Source organism: Monomorium pharaonis, chromosome 11 (genome assembly GCF_013373865.1).
Source record: "Monomorium pharaonis isolate MP-MQ-018 chromosome 11, ASM1337386v2, whole genome shotgun sequence".
NCBI lineage: Eukaryota > Metazoa > Arthropoda > Insecta > Hymenoptera > Formicidae > Monomorium > Monomorium pharaonis.
This window is the reverse complement of record NC_050477.1, coordinates 12,696,521-12,718,320: the sequence shown is the minus strand read 5'-3', so window position 1 is coordinate 12,718,320 and position 21,800 is coordinate 12,696,521. Positions and strand designations below refer to the sequence as shown.

The 21,800-nt window shown below is 30.8% G+C and overlaps 1 protein-coding gene across 2 annotated transcripts; it reads right to left on the bottom strand.

Annotated features, from left to right (window-relative positions):
• Positions 1–63: 63 nt before the first annotated feature.
• LOC105833268 (O-acyltransferase like protein) lies at positions 64–21,397 on the bottom strand. 2 transcript variants are annotated; one of them, XM_012674878.3, is made up of 12 exons: positions 20,826–21,397; positions 11,238–11,446; positions 9,777–9,994; positions 9,604–9,695; positions 8,726–8,907; positions 8,385–8,554; positions 7,795–7,963; positions 5,162–5,358; positions 4,501–4,633; positions 3,604–3,793; positions 3,384–3,526; positions 64–2,685 (listed from the first exon to the last, which is right to left on the bottom strand). In XM_012674878.3, the coding sequence occupies exons 1-12, from the start codon at positions 21,043–21,045 to the stop codon at positions 2,215–2,217; spliced, it is 2,394 nt and encodes a 797-aa protein (XP_012530332.1). In that variant the 5' UTR covers positions 21,046–21,397; the 3' UTR covers positions 64–2,214. The 2 variants fall into 2 exon arrangements, with proteins under 2 accessions (XP_012530332.1, XP_028047408.1); XM_028191607.2 differs by lacking the exon at positions 20,826–21,397 and having other exon boundaries at positions 9,777–10,011; positions 11,238–11,359.
• Between the last annotated feature and the right edge of the window lie 403 nt (positions 21,398–21,800).

Here is a 21,800-nt window from a genome sequence, read left to right as displayed (position 1 = left end):
ATACAATACATATAAAAGAAAAAAAATGTTAAAGATAAAAGTAGGCCTAAATAAACAATGGGGTATTAACAACAAACTTTATTTCAGATTTGTTCGACTTGATCAGTGATCAATTCAGCATTCAATGAATAGGTTTTATCAAAACATTCAAATTTGTACTCTTATCAGCAAATTATTAACAATTAATATTCTTTATTAAGTAGACACAATATAAACAAATATCTTCCTAGAGATATGTTACGCACTAAAAGTATACAATTATAATACGCTAAAATGCTAAAACAATTTGATAGTAAAAATAAGAAGTGCTTGTGAGAGTTGGAGAAAAAAAAATTTTTCAAGCGGACAATTTATGTTTAATGTAATTTGATTAAACCATCGAAATGCTTGTAAATAAACGATATTTTAAATTAGTAAAATAATTGTAAACAATTTTAAACATTATAAATCTTATAAGTCATTTTTATAACTTATTAAATAATTTAAAAAACTTCTAACTTTTAAGTTATTTAGCATCCTCTTAACGTTTATTTTTTTCAGCTTAAACTTCCGATTAAAATTAACGCTTTTTAAACTTTTATAAATTAACTGTGTTGCTATCAATAAGAATATAAAAATATAAGAAAGAATAAATTATGTAAAATTTCTTCATTTTCTCAATGTAAAGTAAAATGTGCATTTTTTAACTCTAACTCTCTCTCAATTAATACTGCAACTGGCACCGAGAAATCGGCAACACTCATATCAAATAATTATATATATTCTCTTTGCACAAACATTTTTTCTATAATATACGTAATTTTTAATTAATAATAACACATTATTTTACTTTATCACAATAATTACTATCAATAAAATAAGAAATTCATTAATTAAAAAATAATTCTCTTATATATTGTTACTTAAAAATACAAATGCTACTTTAATTCTCTCTGTAGTAAAGATTTTTACAAATGTATATTTATCGATATATCTATCGATGTATATTTCTAGTTTATTTTAAACTATACACAGAGAGAATTTTCTCTTAAAATTATAAATTATAGTAAAATTTTTCAATGTTTATGTTGCTCTACGATTACATGATTTTAAAGACAAATTTTAAAAGAAAATTGTTTCTGTGTATTTGTTATGTGTGTGTCTTGCTTCCTTGTCTATTCATTTATATAAAATCTAAAATTTATATAAAATCACATCACTTTTACTCTTATTCTATTCTCTCTTATTAAAAATGGATACATTTAAACACTTATTGTATTTTATATAAACTTTGTTAACGCAATTTATTTCACATAATTATTCAAATAATAATAATCATAAATTTAAGTAATAATCAATAATAATCATAAACTAGACTAGATTAAATTCAATCAATATTTTAACCACTGTTTCTCAACATTGATTCTTCGGTTTCATTTTGTCAATAAAATCTTTGTTAAACGATTTTATTCACTTATACTTTTTCATTTTAACATAGATCTTATATTACTGGATACGCCTTTCTCTTAGAGGGAAACACAATAAATGTATCTTCTATCCTTTTTTCTAAAAATGTACGAAACATATGCTCAATATTTTTTAACTGGCTTACTGTTACGTTCACATACGCGAAAACTATCATACAATGTGGTTATAGATCTTATATATTTGTTCAATTATTGTAAAAGACTTTGTCATTTAATTTTTTATCAATTGATTGAACTGAAGGAATAGAAGATTCACAGCTTAAAAAAAATAAAATCCTACTCCTTTTATACCGTTGCCGTTATCTTGAATGGTCAATCTTCATCCTACATTTCTAGTATCATTTTTATCTTCCACGCACTTATTCCATTCAGCTATTTCTATACTCATGGTATATAATAACTATAGATGTATAATAATTAGACAGCACATTCGGCTGGAAAAAAGAATCACAAATTAAAAAAAGACAGCACACTTTGTATCACAATTCCATTTTTGTCTAAGCCAGTTATTTGAAAAAGATAATAGTGATTGGTGATCGTACAGCACGTTTTTGTATCTAATTTGTGACGTGTTTTGACGTGAAAGACACAAGGATACACATTCTAATAATTATACGTCTATTGTGCCTATGCCTGCACATTTTGAAACAAAAAGTAGAATTTATCAAGCTCTCTCGCTCTAACAATCATTCGAACCTTCATTTTAATCAATTTTTTTAGTCAGACGGCGTCTCCAATGATATGTGATTTATGCATGCAAATTACTTGCTTTCGGTTGCCCGTGCGTGTCGAAAATACGGCTAAGATCGACATTGACAAAATTAGACCTCTTATTATTGGAATTTATAGCCGACCACGTCTCGTACCGTTTAACAGGATTAATATAATATACTTGATCAACATTCTTTTCTGCCTTGTCGTTGGAGTATCCTGCGCTATTCTCGCAATTTTCTTGAGCAATTTTCATAAAATCATAATGAGTAACGTCACAGCCACATTCTCCGTTATTATCACCAGCGTTCATAATCGAAGATTCCTTCGACTGGCAAATCTCCTTGCCGGATGCCGTAGAATCGCAAGCCTTCAAATTTAGCTTTGACAAGTTTTGTTTGCGCCCGAAAAGAATACTGTCGATGGTCATGAAGGGCATCTCGAAGCAGAGACTCCACAGCACGGATATTATCATTGTGAACACTAAATTGGCGAAGAACGCGCGCAGCTTAAAATAAAAACAAGAGCTTTTATTTATTGCTATCTCTTTTCTTAAGAATGAGTATTACTTAAATTATTTTTTATTATATTTCCCACTTTCTTAATGAAAATTTTTCTTAGTTTTCTTACTGCTTAATATTCTCAATATATACTGCAAAATATTCTGAGTATGTACTAAGGAAATGGAAAAGGCAAACATAGAAATATTTTTGGTACTTAGAAATATTTATGTACTGAAAATATAATAGTATCTCGAATATTTCGAGAATATTCAGTGATATACTTTTGTAATGTTCTTCGAGCATTCTCAGTATCTCTTTGTACTATTAGGGTAAATATATTGAGTTCACAATGAACGAGGATTATTCAAGCCATATAAAAAAATTATTGCAAAGGCAGGATGTATATCGGCAAATAAAGTTTAGAAATCAGGATAAAGAATGCATAAAGATGATTTTTGTAACAAGAAGATTATATAATTATGTAGTTAATCCTCAGCAGGAGTAATATATCTGCTTCCGGAATTAATTATTATTGTGAATATTACACTTTATAAAAAAGTAAAAATTAAAAAATTTATATTTTTACAGTTCAGTGATAGGAGAATAGATTCAACTTAACTAATCAATCGATTTGCGTCTATTCTTATTACATTTGCCACGATATTTTAAAAAATAGTCGGTAATTTTTATCTTTCTTACTCACCACGTTCATCTGTGTCAAATTGCCGGTGGTTCGAACGGCTCCGACGTGCGACAGAATGAACAGATAATGAGAGAGATAAGCGCAGTAAGTCAATTTGCTGAGCGGTATCCATCCACGCCAAGAAAGTAAATAATTGATGGGACCTTGAAACGATTATCACTTTTAGAAACCATCATTGATGTAATCCGGTTTTGTAATTATCTCGCGAGTGCATGATTACCTGCGTATCCGTGCATACAACAAAAGATAATCCAAGAAACCAAGATTGCAAAGCCCTGTCGATGCAAACTGGCGTAGAGGCTCGCCATCACTCTATTGTACGTGTAAGTATCGAAATACATGCTTCGGGGTCCGAAAATTACTGCGAAACCCATCATAATCGCGATCAGCCAGCTGAGTATCACGTACCTCTACGTGTGAAGATGATTTAACGATTTTATAGTTTATGATTTCTTAAAATTTTTATAATTAGTACATGCATATATATATATATATATATATATATATATATATATATATATATATATATTATATACATGTATATATATAAAATTAATATTTATCTAAGAACTTATGGAAAATATTTTGGCTTTTAATCTTTACTTCATTTTATCAAAAATTATAATATATGTCATAAGACATATAATTATTATAATATAAAATATATATCGGTTCTACAATTAAACATACAAGGTATTCGACAATAAATGAAAGAAAATTTTAAAAGTGTGGTTATACATAACAAAATATAATAAAAATAAGAAATAATAAATTTGCAATTAAAGCTTTGTCTTTTTTGATTATAAATATGTAAATATTCAACTCTTAAGCAAAAATAAATAAATAACAAATAAATAATAAAGTCTTTACTAAAATTTTATTATTTTGAATTTTGTAATTTTGAATATTTAAATATTCACGTAGAAAGTAAATAAATATTTAATCATTTGTAATTTAAAAAAAGAAGTCATCACAATTTTGTTATTCTTAATTTCATCATCACTTAAATTTTCTGCCCTCTATTGCCTGTATAAACAGAAGACGATTAATATTAAATATTAAATAAAAAAACAACTTATGAAAGAATATTAAATATAATTGTGCAAATAGTACTTACAGGAAGTATTTTGACTTTACAAGATCGAGTTTTATGTAACCAATATCCAAGGAATAATCCAATGATATAAGACCCAAATCTATTGTACGTCTTTATATAGATTTCCAGATAAACTCGAGCTAAGTCATCTTGTCTATAAAACACAACAACTTATTGAAATCATAAAATTATTAAAATCCAGCAAAAAAAATTTCATACAATTTCTTTGCGATTTCTATTTCCATAAAAATAAACGTCACTTGAAACAATGATCTTGCATGATCTTTCATAATTACTTGATAATTAATTCTCAAAGATTTGAATGAGATATATGAAAGGACTAATGATTTATATTACAGAAAGATTACAATAATAATATTTAAATGCTAAATGTATAGAGAATAAATAAAACCATACAAAAAATAAAAATAGATAATTAAAATAAGATAACTAAAATTAAATAATGGAAATAAGCTAAATGTGTGTAAAAAAGAGAGAGAAAGAAAGAAAATAAAAGAATTAAAAAATAAATTAAATAAATAAAAATAAATCCATCAAAAATGCATTATATTTCGATTTTAAGGTTGAAAATAAGGTCCACTCAAGATAATCGAGACACTCAAGTTAAAATCTTGAATCAAATTTTTTCTAAGCAAAAGCATAATTAAAATTCTACACTCACTCCTTATAATAGAGCATGGTGCCCGTTAGTTGTAGGCTGTAAGTTGTAACGAAGGGCACTAAGACCGAAAGAAGAAAAAAGACGGTGAAAATAAGACAAAAGAATAGTGTCCTAAACTTGAACATAGGATACAGAATAAGCGGCGACAACCAAAGAAACTGCATGTCAGTCGATAGATACCAGGATTGGGACAAGCACTAGAAACAAACATAAGAAAAAAATCATATCCTCATAAATCATACAAATCGAAAAAAATCAAACAACGCAAGAATATTTAATAATAAGGTTGAGTAGTAAGTAATTAAAAAATTTTAAAGTTAAATAATAAAGTTAAAAGTTAATGACTTTTAACTTAACTAAATTAATTTTAAATAAGTTAATTTTTAACTTCAACTAATTATTTTTAAAATACATAAACTATAACTTATTAACTTTCTTTCCTGGGTTTCTTAATAATGTAACTATATAACTATAAAAGGAAAAAGATTATATAATCTAGTAGAAATTTCAGTTTTTGAACAATTATTGAACAGTTAAATTAACTTCTGTCTAGTAACTGACAGGTAAATTGTTGGGATCTCACTTAAAACGTAACGCTTTTCTTGTAGTTCATAAAATATTGTTCATAAAACTACATTTAGTTACTGGACAAAAACTGAACAATTAATAGATCAAAAATCTATTCAAGCATTTAATAAGCAGGCCCGTTGTTTATAAAATGGGCAATTCTGCCCTTTGTAATATTGCATATTTTGTGCAAGTTGACTTATTATAAAATTACTTATTATAATAAAACTAACGAGAACCATAGTGCAAAAAATCTTCAGTTTGTAATATATATTATGCTTATAAAGCAAAATATTTATAATATTACGTTACATACGAAAAATTTTCTCTACTATGACTCTCATTAACATTATTCTGTACATTTTCATTGCATATTACGAAAATGTTTACATATTCCTTGAAAAGTCTTTATTATTAGGAATTATAGGTGTAATAAAGTTTTATATATATTTACTAACTACTTTAACTTTATATAAGATTAACATTACTAGTAAGAATACAGTAATACTAGACAACTGAATGGATGTTTCCATACATTTCTATCAGGATTATAAAAGAAAAATACATTCCCATAAAAAAGAATATATTTTTGTTGTTTCATAAAGTTAATTTACAGTATTAAATTTAATAATTTAAATACATTGCAATGTAATTGTTTTGTCATTTTGCCCCGGGAGAGACGAGGAGAGACGAGGAGAGACAGGGAGAGGCCGTGAGAGACGGGGAGAGACCGGGAGAGACGGGAAGAGACCGGGAGAGACGGGGAGAAACGGGTAGAGACCAGGAAAGACGGGGAGAAACCGGGAGAGACGGGAAGAGACGGGGAGAGACGGGGAGAGACGGGGAGAGACCGGGAGAGACCGGGAGAGACGGGGAAAGACGGGGAGAGACCGGGAAAGACGGAGAGAAACGGGGACAGATCGGGAGAGACGGGGAGAGACCGGAAGAGACGGGGAGAGACCGGGAGAGACGGGGAGAAACCGGAGAGACGGGGAGAGACCGGGAGAGACGGGGAGAGACGGGTAGAGACCGGGAGAGACGGGGAGAGACCGGGAGAGGCGGAGAGAAACGGGGAGAGACCGGAAGAGACGGGGAGAGACCGGGAGAGACCAGGAGAGACGGGGAGAAACCGGGAGTGACGGGGAGAGACGGGTAGAGACCGGGAGAGACGGGGTGAGACCGGGAGAGACCGGAAGAGACCGGAAGAGACCGGGAGAGCGGGGAGAGACCAGAAGAGACGAGGAGAGACAGGAGAGACCGGGAGAGACAAAGAATGCTTCTATTGTGTTTAAATTAAGGTAATAAGAAAAATAAAGGTGGCTGTTATTTTATTGAAAAAAAGGAACTTATTTAAAACAGTCTTTTGAATGGATTTCTAAATCCATGTCAGCTTTTAGAAAAAAAAGTTAGAAGTACGTGAATAAATAAATATTAGATTTATTAAAGATAGATAAATGCTTATTCAAAAATAAAATAAAAAGAGCAACAGTAAAGCAAGGCTCTTGAAAGTTAAACAACGGAAGCAAAGAAAATTTGAAAAAAACGTAGCATAAGAATAGAGAGCCACAGCAACGCGTGGCAGGGCATAGCTAGTTTAATATAAATAACGCTCTTAAATTAACTTTTAATTTAACTTAAATTAACTTAATTTAATCTCAACGCAATGCACTTTTAACTGTAAACTTTTAATTTGTTTTTTGTTCGTGTATCTTTTAATTAATTTAAAATTTTATTAGCCATTAACTTTAATCTTATCTAGTAAAAAACAATATATTAACTTACTCAACCCTATTAATAGCTGAGATTTAGTATAAACCCAATAAAAAGAAATGAATAAATAAAATAAGAATATTGTAAAGAGAAATAAATAAATAGAATAATAAAAATGTTAAAATTAAAAAAGATATGTATAAACTTCAAGATATAATATCTACTATTTCTCGACTGAGTACAAAATAATGGTTAATTGTTATACTATTCAACACACAATTGTTGTATTTAGTATGGTGAATAACGTTAAAGTATACAAAGTTTACGTAAAGTAGTAAATTAAAGAGCTAGTCTACCATGTCCGGTACGTTGACATAATTGTTAACATAAAGTAAGTTGGTCCACCAATTCTTGCGACAGTAGTTTTTGTTAGCGCCGATCACAGAGTCCCACTGCGGACCTGTACCGAATTTGTAGAACAGAGTGGCATAAAAACCAATCATCATTGCGTAGGCCGGTGTTAATCTAATAAAAGGAAAAATATTTCGATCAATATTTCAAAGAGATAAAAAAATAAAAGGAAAGATATGGATCAAACGATATTATCATGAAGAAAAAATAATGAAGAAAAAATTACATGTAGATTTGATTTCTTTAAATAATATTTGCATACGATATCTACAAGTATAATTTATGAACATCACAAAATATGTATATATATTTGGAAACTTAAGTGTCATTGATTGGGAGAAAAGCTAACTCTGTGTGTGTGTGTGTGTGTGTGTGTGTGTGTGTGTGTGTGTGTGTGTGTGTGTGTGTGTGTGTGTGTGTGTGTGTGTGTGTGTGTGTGTGTGTGTGTGTGTGTGTGTGTGTGTGTGTGTGTGTGTGTGTGTGTGTGTGTGTGTGTGTGTCGAATGCATACACATACACGCGTGCGCGCGCGTACCTCACATAACGATGAATATAAAGTTTTATCACGTCGAAACGCCACTTTAAGGCGGCTCGTTCCTTCTTTGACAATTCGTTGTAAGCCAGTAAGAGTCCACTCAGAAGGAAGAAAGTGTCCGTGACAATGTTACCATTCAGTACCAACATATTACTCCAATCGTAATGCATCTTTATAACAAAAATAATTTCACAATCAAGATAAATGAAGAGTATGTAAAATCTCCTTAACTCAAAATTCTATTTACTTTTTCTGCTAAACGCAGCCAATGATTCATAGTAATCAATTCTAGGTAATTCTTATGTGAAATATTATATAAAAACTACAATTGCATAGCTCACATATGGAATGTGCGTGAGGTTCATTTTAACACTGGTAGCTTCCATAAAATAGGTATGACCGTAAATGATCCAGCATATACTAATAAAACGTAAGCCATCCAGACAGTGAATTGATCCCGGACGTCTGTCAGTCCGCAACAGCTCTTTTCCATTCTTGTACAAAGAAAATGCTATAAAAATACCTGCGCGAGAAATTATTTCTATTAATATCCCTATTGCTTTCAATTCTCGAATAACATTGTTTTTTTTTTCTGATCAAAAACATAGTCTAAATTTAAATATAAATGTGATAAAAAATAATAAAAATTCAAAATTTTAAGTATCCCGATCAAAACCAAAAAAGATACTCTAGGAACATAGAAATAATAATGCTCAATCCAAACACAATAGTCAGATTGTTGTCAATAAGATAACATTGTTTGTGAATGACTCGTTACACAATCTTCTCGACTTACAACGACTTAATTAGTAAATCTACGTAAATCTCTTCTATTATATTCTTCTTTTATTTCAACAATAAAATTGATTCAATTAATCTTTGATTTTTATATTAATTTTTAATGAAAAGAACATAATAATAAAACTAAAAAATTTGATATTATTATTATTATAAATTTGATCCCTCTTTCTATATCTTCTATAACATAAAACTATTTAAACAATATATGTATGTGTTGAAATAAAAATAATAAAATTTGAAAATTATTGTGTGTGTGTGTTTTCAATAAATACAACACTTTTTCTTTAGTTTTATCATGTCAATATCAGCAAACGTGTTTGCTATTAGTATTAATTAACTATACAAAGATTTATTTCGCAACTTTGGTTAAAACAACCAAAATAGAGCTATATTTTAAAATATTATTTAAGTCACTTACTTCTTGGTTCCGACGTGATAGCCTGCCGTTGTATTGCAATATCGTATCCCGTGCTGACTACAACAACTAATGCCAACAGCGTAAGAATAGCTCTAAAATTTCAAACACAAAATTAGTTGCATACTATTACAGTAAAGTAAATGTTTTTTTGATAGTTAAAAAACTTTATTTACGTATAACACCAATCGGCAACATCCCAGGTTGTTCGAATGGTTTCTACGGTGTGACACCTGTCTTTCAAAACGTTGATAGTCATGTCCACGCGACCTTCGACTTTTAATGGGTCCAGTGCGAGCTCGAGAGCTTCCTGTATCTCTGTATGATTGCAGGTGGATGGAACACAAAACATCCACTCATATATGACCGAGTTGCCAGAAGTCCAATTCACGTTCTACTCACAAGACAGACCTACATTTAATCCTTTAATATCCGTTTTTGTACATGTAGATTAACTTTAATTTTGATTTAGCTTAGTCTTAGAATATTATTCTTCAAATTAAAAAAAGATAAAGAATAAGTTAAATCAAGATTAATCTTAAAGTGCTGTTATGGATGAATTTTTATCCAATTACTAATCCAAGTTGCAGAGTTATAGTACAGTTGTTTTGTTTTATTAAAATATTAATATTAATTTTTAAATTTGGATATTTTAATATGACATTTACTGACATTTTATTACGTTAAAAAAGCATCAATTACTTTACAATAACACTTTGCAATGAATAGTGGAAAAAAGTTTTTACATGTTAATATAATGTAAATCTGAGAAATTTTATTTTGATTTGTATTCGAATCAAATAGATTCAATTCGATTCGATTTGACTCAATTTCGAAAGTTATCTAAGTAATAAAATATAGAATAAAATTTGAAAAATTATGTATGCAAAGGAAAATGTAGAAAAAATTGAAAATAGAGTGTGGTGAAAAAAGAAAAATTTTAAAGGAAGAAAAGGAAATTTTAGATCATTCTAGTAAAAACACTGATTATAATGTAGTAATACAGTTTTAATGTTTTGTATTAATGTCGAGGCTTCAAATTTAAGAGCACGAAAGCGAAACTTTTAATTTGAAAATATTTGTCAGTTTTTTTGTCAGTTTATTTTATACCCCTTTTTTTCTTAATCTATACCTTTGCTTAGTTATAATTCTAGTTAACATAAGAAAAATATCAATAGTATTTTTAGGATTAAAGTTAATCTACATTAACAGAAATATACAAAGTAGCATAATCTCTCTTCTAGACTTATTATTTAAAAATATTTTAAAAATGCTATATTATATAGGCTATTATTTGTATAATTTCATTAATTGTAGAGCTATTATTCTTTATAAAATATTTTATTAATATAAAAAAAGGTTTTATTTTACTTATACGTATAAATACTCTTGCGAGTAAATAAAATCTTATATCTGTTTTATTAATTAGAAATATTTGCATGTGTTGAAAAGTTAGAAGCAATATCTATATAAACATAAATGTATATGTATATTTATTGTTATTCTTATTTAATTATCTTTTATGTTCCAATTTACTTAAATGCAAGGTAATAAGCCCAAGGTGTAAGCCCAAAACAAAACTATGATTTACTCGCATAAATTGTTGTACGCCAGTATTTGCAACAATACGAACTTACCGACGCGATTGCAACGTTTGCGAGCAGGTCCCCCAAGTCCAATTCGCGCCGTGAAACAGTATTGTTGATTTCGAATTGCACCGAAGCGGTGCAGGCCTGTCCAACGAATCCATGTTTGTTCTTCACTCGTAGGCATTCATCAAAATTACCTAGCTGTTTGTAATTGCCGGTGATCACACCTGATGGTATTTTAACCGAGGCATCGAACACTGGAACAATAAGGAGCGTCAAATTTCCATTTAATAAATTTTAAAGCTGCTTTTTCTAATGTATAAGAATTTGTGTGAATCATGTCGCTGCGGTTTCTGCAGTAATATATTTTATTTGTCAACATTTCTGAAGGATGATTGATAAAAAAAACACGTTACATGTATAATAAATATATTAATTAATGCATCTTAAATATATGTGATTTTTTAAGTCAATAATGCTGTAGTCAATTTACCATGACCCTGGGTCTATTTGATATACAAGGAAACGTTCGGAAAACATTAATTTCTTATATTGGTTATTAATTTTCACTTATTATTATTAGATAGCGTAATGTAACCAATGTAGGATTTGCTCTGCGATAAATCTCTCAGTATTATTGTCTGTAAAAACGTTTAAAACTGAAAAATTGGTCAACTAGCTCCAATCTCCTCTGTATTCATCCATGATATATAGCTTTACAAATCTCGCTACTGCCAATCTATTATCGAATGCATGTCATTGTTGCATTTTTCCGGACATTTACCGACATTCCGGCTTTGACATTTAACAATTGCGCCCTTCCCCCTGCTTTGTTTTATAATAAATGCATTCTGAAACCGGTTGAAACAGACGCAAGTGTAGCCAATGCGATGTAGTCAAGGCGTTCTTCTGTCCTCAATTTACACAATCAGCTAGTATTATTTTTTCACATTACTTCAAATATCCGGAATCATTATCATAGCTCCAATCAGAGAATAATGATCATTGAAAACTAATATTGACTATCTCAAACTCGGTAAGTAATTTCTTACATTAATTAACAGAAAATGACTTCTTTTTAACACAAAGATGAGGGTGGCCATTTTCGGTAGTTTTTTGAGTGCTGAATATGATCTCGCTTATCAAATCTATATCAATTTTAAGAAGTTTGCAGTTAAATTTGCAAAAAAGACTATTTTAGTGTACTTCAACGTATTATAATTATGATATTTGATGTGTTAAAGAAGTTTTTATTGCAAACAAAAAAAGAAAGATTACCGAAATCGCGCACTATTGTTCATATTACTAATTTAGTTCAGAAATTATGAAAAATATTTTTAAGATCTTTGTTATTATTATAATAAAGTACTAGATTTTTTCTTAAGTAATTTTTTATAATTTTTTAAAATAAGACATTTTGATAAGCCTGCAGATGATACGATTTAGAAAACAAATCTCCTAAATTGCAATCATAAATTGTAAAAACCGCAATAGTTCTCTTTACGTTTACGGAGTCTATATTAACTCATTCCATTTCAGTAAAATTTTGTTCTGATAATATTGCAAAAATGTTTTTTTTTTTAATGCAAAAATTCTTTCCCTTCTACTTCATTCAATTTTATTTTTACCGTCTTTATTACCTACTCTTTCAGAGTGCGATTTTTACAGATTCCTGTTAGATTATGGATACAATTTTTTGTATTCTCTTTTGGCTATTTTCCATTTGTTACTAAAAATAAAGCTTTAAACACATGTAAACTAAAAAATATTTTCTATCCAAATATATTGGATAACATTTTATAATATTTCATATTTTATAATAATTATTTTCGTAACATTACTAATAATAAATGTCTAAGAAATAGGACTCCAAAACTCATAATATAGTAGGCAGTAATAGCAGAATTCAGACGGCGCGGCCCCGTAATAGAGGAGTTAATTATAAAATAAATTAATAACTTAAACAATTTTGTAATAAAATATATTTTATATATATTAAACAAAAAAGGTTTATAAAATTAGAAAAGATTAGAATTGAATATATTTTAAAAATAAAAGTAATTTGAGGATTAAAAAATAAGAATAAGTAATTATTTTAAGAAATAGACAATTTATTTGAAATAAATTATGTTATTAAAAAAACAGACCGCATATCTATTATCTATTCTTAGTAATAAGGAAATCCGATTCACGCTTTACAAAAATTTTTTAACCACATTATGAAAAGAAAATACAAAAGAGAAAAATATAAACAAAGCATAGCTTTAGGAAGCTATAAAAAATAGTCTAATATTATCAATGATATACTAACTATTGTTTAAAATAAGCAATTTGCTTAAAAGAATATCATTACAAATTTTATTCCCACTTTTGAAGAATTTTTAAAACAAATTTTCTATAGAAAAAATCATAAAAATATATGAGTTTTTATTTCTGTTTATCTGAGCAAATCATGTTTTTATCAGTGCAATGTTTAGTTTCCAAGAAATAAAGCGATACTGTTTTAAAAGACCCGTGCCAATATTGGCGATTTTCTTCTATCATGTTTTTACATTGTGAAATAGCTTTAGAATTTTTTTTCTCACATTACTTTTATCTTTTTTCCTTTCTCTCAACAAGTCTTTTTAAAAATAATGCAAAAATGATATCTACATCTTTTTGAATATAAGGCGTGAAAAGTAGATTTCTTAAAATTAAATTTGCCAAATCTTGTTGATCAGTGTAATTGTCGCAGTTATTAATGTTTTCGTTTATTCGTTTCTTTATTCCATAATTTTTAATGACGAAGCTAAGGCTTGAAAAGAATTTTGTGTCTTACGAGAAAGGAAATTGCACATGATTGATTAAATTCTGTAACAGAATATATACTCGACAGGAACAGGCAACGCGTTGATCAAAGTCACATTCAATTCTAGGAGAATAGTGATAAACTGTCCAATGGTGCGCCGGAAGAACTGCGCACATTATACTCTTTGATTTATATTATTAGTCATCTGTGTGCACAAGATGCTCTATTCGAAATGGGATTTCAAGGTGATTCCTTGGAACGATGATCACACTGTGACGTAAACAACGTCAATGTCACGAGTGCGTTAACTGCGGAAGTGCATATCGCGCGACATCGCCGTTTTTAGAATCGGCCGATTCGGGCTGAAGAAAAATAATCACATGTTAAACGATAATGCGTACTTTTAATTTTAAATTCTCCGACAGTTGCGATAACGATTGTACTTATAATAGATTGCACGATGGCTCGTCGATAGCTCAATGCTTTAGTCTAACGTAATAATGACTTAAAACTGTCTTGATATAGTATTGTAGTATATAATTAACAATGTAATAGTTGTTTTATTTCGTAAATTCATCAACATTCATAAAGAAAAACTTTTCTTTTAGAATTTACTCTCATTATGCATAAAAGTATTAATCTCGTGCTAAAAAAAGCAACTACTCTATTTTTACTTTTCATTGTTTAAGCAACAATTATCTTTGTGAAAAATTTTTTCCTTAATAATAAGTTGAAATAATGTTCGTCATTTACTTCAAACAAATATTTATTAAAAATATACTTTTATATACACACACAAAAAAATATACTTGAATTTTAAGTAAATCAATCTATTATATGTAAGTTCATCATAAGCATCATATTTATTTGAAATATATATTCTACCCGTCTCTCCCGGTCTCTCCCCGTCACTCCCGGTCTCTCCCCATCTCTCCTGGTCTCTCCCCGTCTCTTCCCGTCTCTACTCGTCTCTCCCGGTCTCTCCCCGTCTCTCCCCGTCTCTCCCGGTCTCTCCCCGTTTCTCTCCGTCTCTCCCGGTCTCTCCCCGTCTCTCCCGGTCTCTCCCCGTCTCTCCCCGTCTCTCCCGGTCTCTCCCGGTCTCTCCCCGTCTCTCCCGGTTTCTCCCCGTTTCTCTTCGTCTCTCCCGGTCTCTCCTCGTCTCTCCCTATCTCTACCCGTCTTTCCCCGTCTCTCCGGTCTCTCCCCGTCTCTCACGATCTCTATCCGTCTCTTCTTGTCTCTCCCGGTCTCTTCCCGTCTCTCCCCGTCTCTCCCGGTCTCATCCCGTTTCTCCCCGTTTCTCCCCGTCTCTCCCGGTCTCTCCCCATCTCTCCCGGTCTCTTCCCGTCTCTCCCGGTCTCTTCCCGTTTCTCCCCGTCACTCCCGGTCTCTCCTGATCTTTCCTCGTCTCTTCCCGTCTCTACTCGTCTCTCCCGGTCTCTCCCCGTCTCTTCCGGTCTCTCCCCGTTTCTCTCCGTCTCTCCCGGTCCGGAAGAGACCGGGAGAGACCAGGAGAGACGGGAGAGACCGGGAGAGACGGGGAGAAACGGGGAGAAACGGGATGAGACCGGGAGAGACGGGGAGAGACCGGGAGAGGCGGAGAACGTTTCTATTGTGTTTAAATTAAGGTAATAAGAAAAATAAAGATGGCTTTTATTTTATTGAAAAAAAAATAACTTATTTAAAACAGTCTTTTGAATGGATTTCCAAATCCATGACAGCTTTTAGAAAAAAAGTTAGAAGTACGTGAATAAATGAATATTAGATTTATTAAAGATAGATAAATGCTTATTCCAAAATAAAATAAAAAGAGCAACAGTAAAGCAAGGCTCTTGAAAGTTAAACAACGGAAGCAAAGAAAATTTGAAAAAAACGTAGCATAAGAATAGAGAGCCACAGCAACGCGTGGCAGGGCATAGCTAGTTTTTTAATATAATAATAATTTTCTTTTAAAATTTGATGAGTTTATATGTTTTAAAAACTATTATTAAGAAAATATTCTTTTGTCAAAAATAATCATTAATTATTAAAAAAAAGTAGAAGAATACTTTTCTTAGCAGTATTTTTCTGTGTGTAATTGTAAAAGAATATAGTCCACCAACCAAACAATTTATTATAATTTTCGTAAAATTTTAACAAAATTTGAATCAAGCTATTTAACATATATTATAAAATTTATTTTTATATTATATTTTGTTATATTTTTAGTGACTGAGTGAATGAATGTTATATTTTAAAAAACTTTCTACATTAAATTTAATATAATTTTAGGAAATTTTACTAAACTTTACTAAAAATATAGTAAATTTTTCTTCAAAATCATGTCCTATAACGCTATAATTTTGATGGTAAATTCTAAAAGAAAATTCTCTTCTTATAGAAGGATTTTCCTAACGTGTTTACAAAACCCTATTCTTTCTGCTCAATCGATCCTGTTTTTATCATCATATGAATAACAATAGTTGTGGAATTATGCGAACTAGTCAGATCGGCGTTTAAATGACGTATGTACAGGCCAGGAAAAGATAGATAGATCGATCGATCGAAGGCAGACCTGCGATACACAAGGACGGTCATCGGCCTCGTGGATGCATCTCGCTGACCCAGTTTGGTCCCGCGCATACGACGCACATACCAATTACATCGGTCAATATTATTGTTTCTACGCGAATATACACGCGACAGGTCGTTAATTGCCTTTTTCTTAACGGCACGTTGTTACAAAGCAATAGTTCCGCAAGCGATCACCGCAGTAAAAATTAGTCTTTACGGTTATCTTTCTTTTCGATTGATATTATTTTTCTTGAGTCGGCTGATAAAATATAAATAATAAAAAGTAACATTAAATAACATTTAATGGCTCAATATTGTGGCAACTAATAATTTATTAATAAGTAATTTAGCGATAATTATTAAATCATAAACTTTTTTATTATATTAAGAATTACTTTTACTGTATCTATATTTATATATACATATTACAATTGTCAATTTATTTTTATTAAATACTTATATATATTAATTATTAATCATTTTATTTTTCTTCTATTTCATTAAAAGAAATATTGAATGAAAGTTCTGTGTACAGAATGAAGACGACTAAGAAAATACCTTACTGATTCAATATTAAAGCGATTATACTTTATTTAACATAATTTTCGACTTATTAAATAATGAATTTTTACCATAATTATTAGCTAATTTATCTTTTCTTTCTCTTTGTAAATTAAATTTCAAATATTTCCTTTCAATTCTTTTCTCTTTTAAATTTTAACTTAACTTAATGCTTTATAAATTATATATATTTTAATTTAATGTTTGAATAAAAATGCGTATTGGTAAATATAATGCCAATGAAATATTTAATACAAAGAGAAATGTATAATGATATCATCGCGCACCAGATATTGTCAATGGAGAAATCCACATGACGCTGGTATCAGAAGGGGCAAAAACGCATTCATGGATATTCAATAAATGTTGCGTTTGTGCATTGACGTAAGAACGGGTAACGAACGGTAAACATGTCGACAAAATAATTATCTCGCGGCGAGATAAAGTCTGTCATAATGCAAAATGATGCTGCGACGATCTATGCAGCACGATGATCCGTAACACAGCGGGATTCATATGCGTCGAGGACGCGTGGGTTAAACATCTTGTAACCGGCCGATGCTGTCAGCCGATCGGCATTACGCTATTAATATCAATCAGATCAATGTCACTCTCGTTAATCTGTGCTAGTCCAAGTGTCACGGAGACGATAATTTGTCCGCAAAAATGGACACAAGGTTCTTTTGATCGTGTATGCGTAAATTCGATTTCGACGATATCACCCCCTCCCCCCCCCTCTCTCTCTCTCTCTCTCTCTCTCTTGAAAACACGCGCGTGCAATCTCAGCTCGAATCGGGCTCGAATCAATCGCATGTCGAAATCGTACGGGACGACAAAACTGTACATACAGAAAAAAGAAAGAACATTCTTGCTTTAAGAATACCTTTATTTTTTGAAATAAAATAAATACTGAAATGAGAGACTATATAGTGTTAAACATACACGATTTGTTTACAAGGAGAAATTTTGTATTATTTCGTCAAGAAAACATGTATACTTATTATGCAACAGCAATTTTCATGAGTTAAGAGAAAAAAATATCGGATAAAAAGTAAAAATATGTTTAAACCAAGGGAATTCAGAAATTTTAAATTCTTTTTTATCATTCAACAATCATATTCTCCTCTCTTTGAATGATTATTGTAATATTAAATTAAAAATATAATATTTTGCTGAAATTTAAGATTATTAAATTCTTTAAAGAAAATTAAATTATATATACAAGCAAGCTTATAAACATTAATTTTAATTTGATTTTAATCTGATATTGTTTTTTCTATGCGTGATTTCGATTCCCAATATTGTTCACCTTTGAATCCGAGAAAAGATAAAAAGACGATAAAATTTTGTGACTTTATCTTTCGCTTTTGCAATTCCTGTCCTCGTCGGGTACATTGAACTCTCGTTGTAGTGCGGAAAAAAAGAATTCATTATCACATCGATCGGATCTATCTGATCAGTCCCAGACCTATTATCTATGAGGCAGCTTGGGAGATCGATATCTGGTAATTGACGATATGCATTCCACGTGTGCTGGACACGATATCGCATACGCAATGTTACATGACTGATAACCTCTCTGCGATAATTGCGCGCAGCGTGCAATGTCCGATAATTGCTAAATATTTAAACGTAAAAACGCAATCGCAATCACTTCGTGATCTCACGCGGCGCATACAGACAAAACAATACGTAAAGATTATATAATGTTTTCGTCCTCGTTGTCCTCCCTCCGAATTTAAGCTATTCTCTCATCGAGAAATAAAGAAGACGCAATTATCACAAAATATGCGTAGAATGACATTAAGATTATATAATGTTTTCGTCCTCGTCCTTCCTTCGAATTCGAGCTAATTCTCTCATCGAGAAATAAAGAAAACGCAGTTATCACAAAATATGCGTAGAATGACATTTTATTGCAAATAATTATTGAATTTTATGAACAGCTACTTTTTGAAAAATCAAGTATAATATTATGTTAATCAAAAATTATTTAAAGAATTATTTTGAAAAGGTGAAAATAAATTTTGTGCTGCACATGCAATTCTATTGCTAAGAAAAATAGTTCAAGTTATTCAATTTATTCAATTTTTTTTCTTTTAAATAAAAATAACGATTATCTTTAACAAAAAAATATTTTCTTGATAATAGTCTTAATATGTACTTATCATAAATTTTAGAAAAAACTTATCATGTATGCGAATAAAAAATATATACTTTAAAGTATCTTATTATTAATAAAATTTTAACGAGAGAGAACAAAAGTATAGAATAATAAACAATCAGAATAATAAGCACAAATTTATTATGCATAAATTTTTTTTTGTTTTAATTACCCGATCAAAAATTTTTCATGTAAAAGTATGTAAAAATCTATAGAATTATGTATCAAAAATGTCCATGCAAAATTTTATGTTGTATATTTTTATATAATTTTACATAATTTTAAATAATTTTATATAATTTTGATATAATTTTATAGATTTATACATGCTCTCGTATAAAAAATTTTTTATCGGGAAAAAATTGCTTATTTACAATTATATATAATTATATATAATTACATATAATTATATTTAATTATATACGACTGTAAATAAGCAATTTTTTCCGATAAAAAATTTTTTATACAAGAGTATGTATAAATCTATAAAATTATATCAGAATTATATAAAATTATTTAAAATTATATAAAAATATACAATATAAAATTTTGCATAGACATTTTTGATACATAATTCTATAGATTTTTACATATTTTTACATGAAAAATTTTTGATCGGGTAAATATTCTTTAATTCAATATTCCTGATCAAAGTATTAAACTTATTAGGATTCAAAATATACTTTGGTTATATTTGACATTTATGATGAATTTATTACAGATTATTAGCGATATATGCGTGCTTATAAAATACTTAAAATAAATAATATTTATTAATTGAAGGCTTTTTATATGTAGGATTTATCAAATTTTATAATTGTCTCCGATTTATACTTAATTTTTAAATTAGATGACCTACCAGCTAAAATTTGTTTCTTGCAACCTGTTCATCGACTGATAATGATCTATTCTTTCTACCTGAAGTTCTTGTACGATTTGTCTTTTCTTTTTTTCTTCAACGGTACCGTGTAAGAAATTCAATTAAAAATAACAGGCCAATAAAAATAATGGCAAAATTCAATAATTCCTAATGTAGCAAAAGTTTTTTTACAATATGACGAGGATAATTGAATCCTAATTTACAGATATTATTGCAATACTCGATTAAATTTTCCAGTTTAATTAAATTTTTTTAATTCAAGTACATTTAATTTAAACAAAGTTTAAATGTAGTAAAAGTAATTAATTTAAATAAATTTAAATTTAAAAAAAACTTGAACCCAAAAAAAATCTAATCAAGTAGAAAGATTTAGTCTTCCGCTAAAGTATTATCGCAATCATATATTGAGAAAGGAAAGGATTGCCAGCAACTAATGCTATCAATCCTTTCTTTTCTCAATATGCGTATGCGATAATACTTTAGCGGAAGTTATATATTAGCTTTAGATTGATCGGTCGAAATCAACAAACGCAAAGATGTAAAGTACAAAAGGAGAAGACAAAGGGAGATGTCGAATAAACATTTGCATTACAAAATCACGGAATATAAACGTATAAATATAGCGAAGGAATTTACATATAATTCCTGTCTCTCTTCGCTTTTCGATTTCTCGATTGATTTTTCACTTACTTTGTAACGCCCAAGGTGTGTAGGTCTCGAGCGCCTGTAGATAAATCTCGCTGTCGCGGATACACTCGGAGGAGGCGAACTCCCGCGGCACGAAGGGCCTCGTGAGGACCTCTGCGAGAACGATTTCCGGTCTCGTTCCGTCGACCTGTTTCACTGCCGTTAGGAGACCCAAAATGATACCTGTCACACATGCAGTCCACCTGAATCGCATTAACTCCATCTTCTAACTTGAATTTCTTCTTCTCTCTCTCTCTCTCTCTCTTTCTCTCTCTCTCGTTTCTCTCTCTATCTCTACGTAGAATTCTCTCCACGTCTCTCCACACAAGTAATCTGTCGTGGTGTCAGGCACATTCGAATCGAGGAAGGTTCACGCGACCACGTGACCCACCGTATGACACCGGCATACAATTATCCGTAATTACTGTACGCCACGAATTAACAAGAGACAATTCCTACACCTTTGTGTCTTCAATCTACCGGGGGGAAAAAAAAAGAAAAAGAAAAAGCGATTAGCAGAATTGTCTCGCGCGCGATATTCAACGAGCTTTCTTCGCAATTTTAGGGTTTTAATTTCGCAGGTGGAGGGAACGGCGGAGGAGGCAGCTGAAAGAAGGAGAGAAGGATGGATGGACCGTTCGCGGGTCGCGTGGCAGCGCGACGACGACGGGGCGTCGAAAGGGGCGCGCGTCGCGTGTCCTCCTCGCGGGCACGTGCGTGCGTGCGTGCGTGCGTACGAAGGTGAGGCACAGGAGAGTACGATCTGTCGCACGCGTCGTTAAAATAAAAAAAAAAAACGAAGGAAACACACAAAACACACGAAAGCGGCGACCGACCGACTGTGTATGTGGTTCTGTACACGTTCCATCCGGCGCGCCGGTTCACTTATATATTGGCCGAATGGATCGTGGACGGGGGTAAGGAAGGCATTGCCGCGTGCTCCTCCGACCACTGCCGTGGCCATCTCGGGTCTCCTCT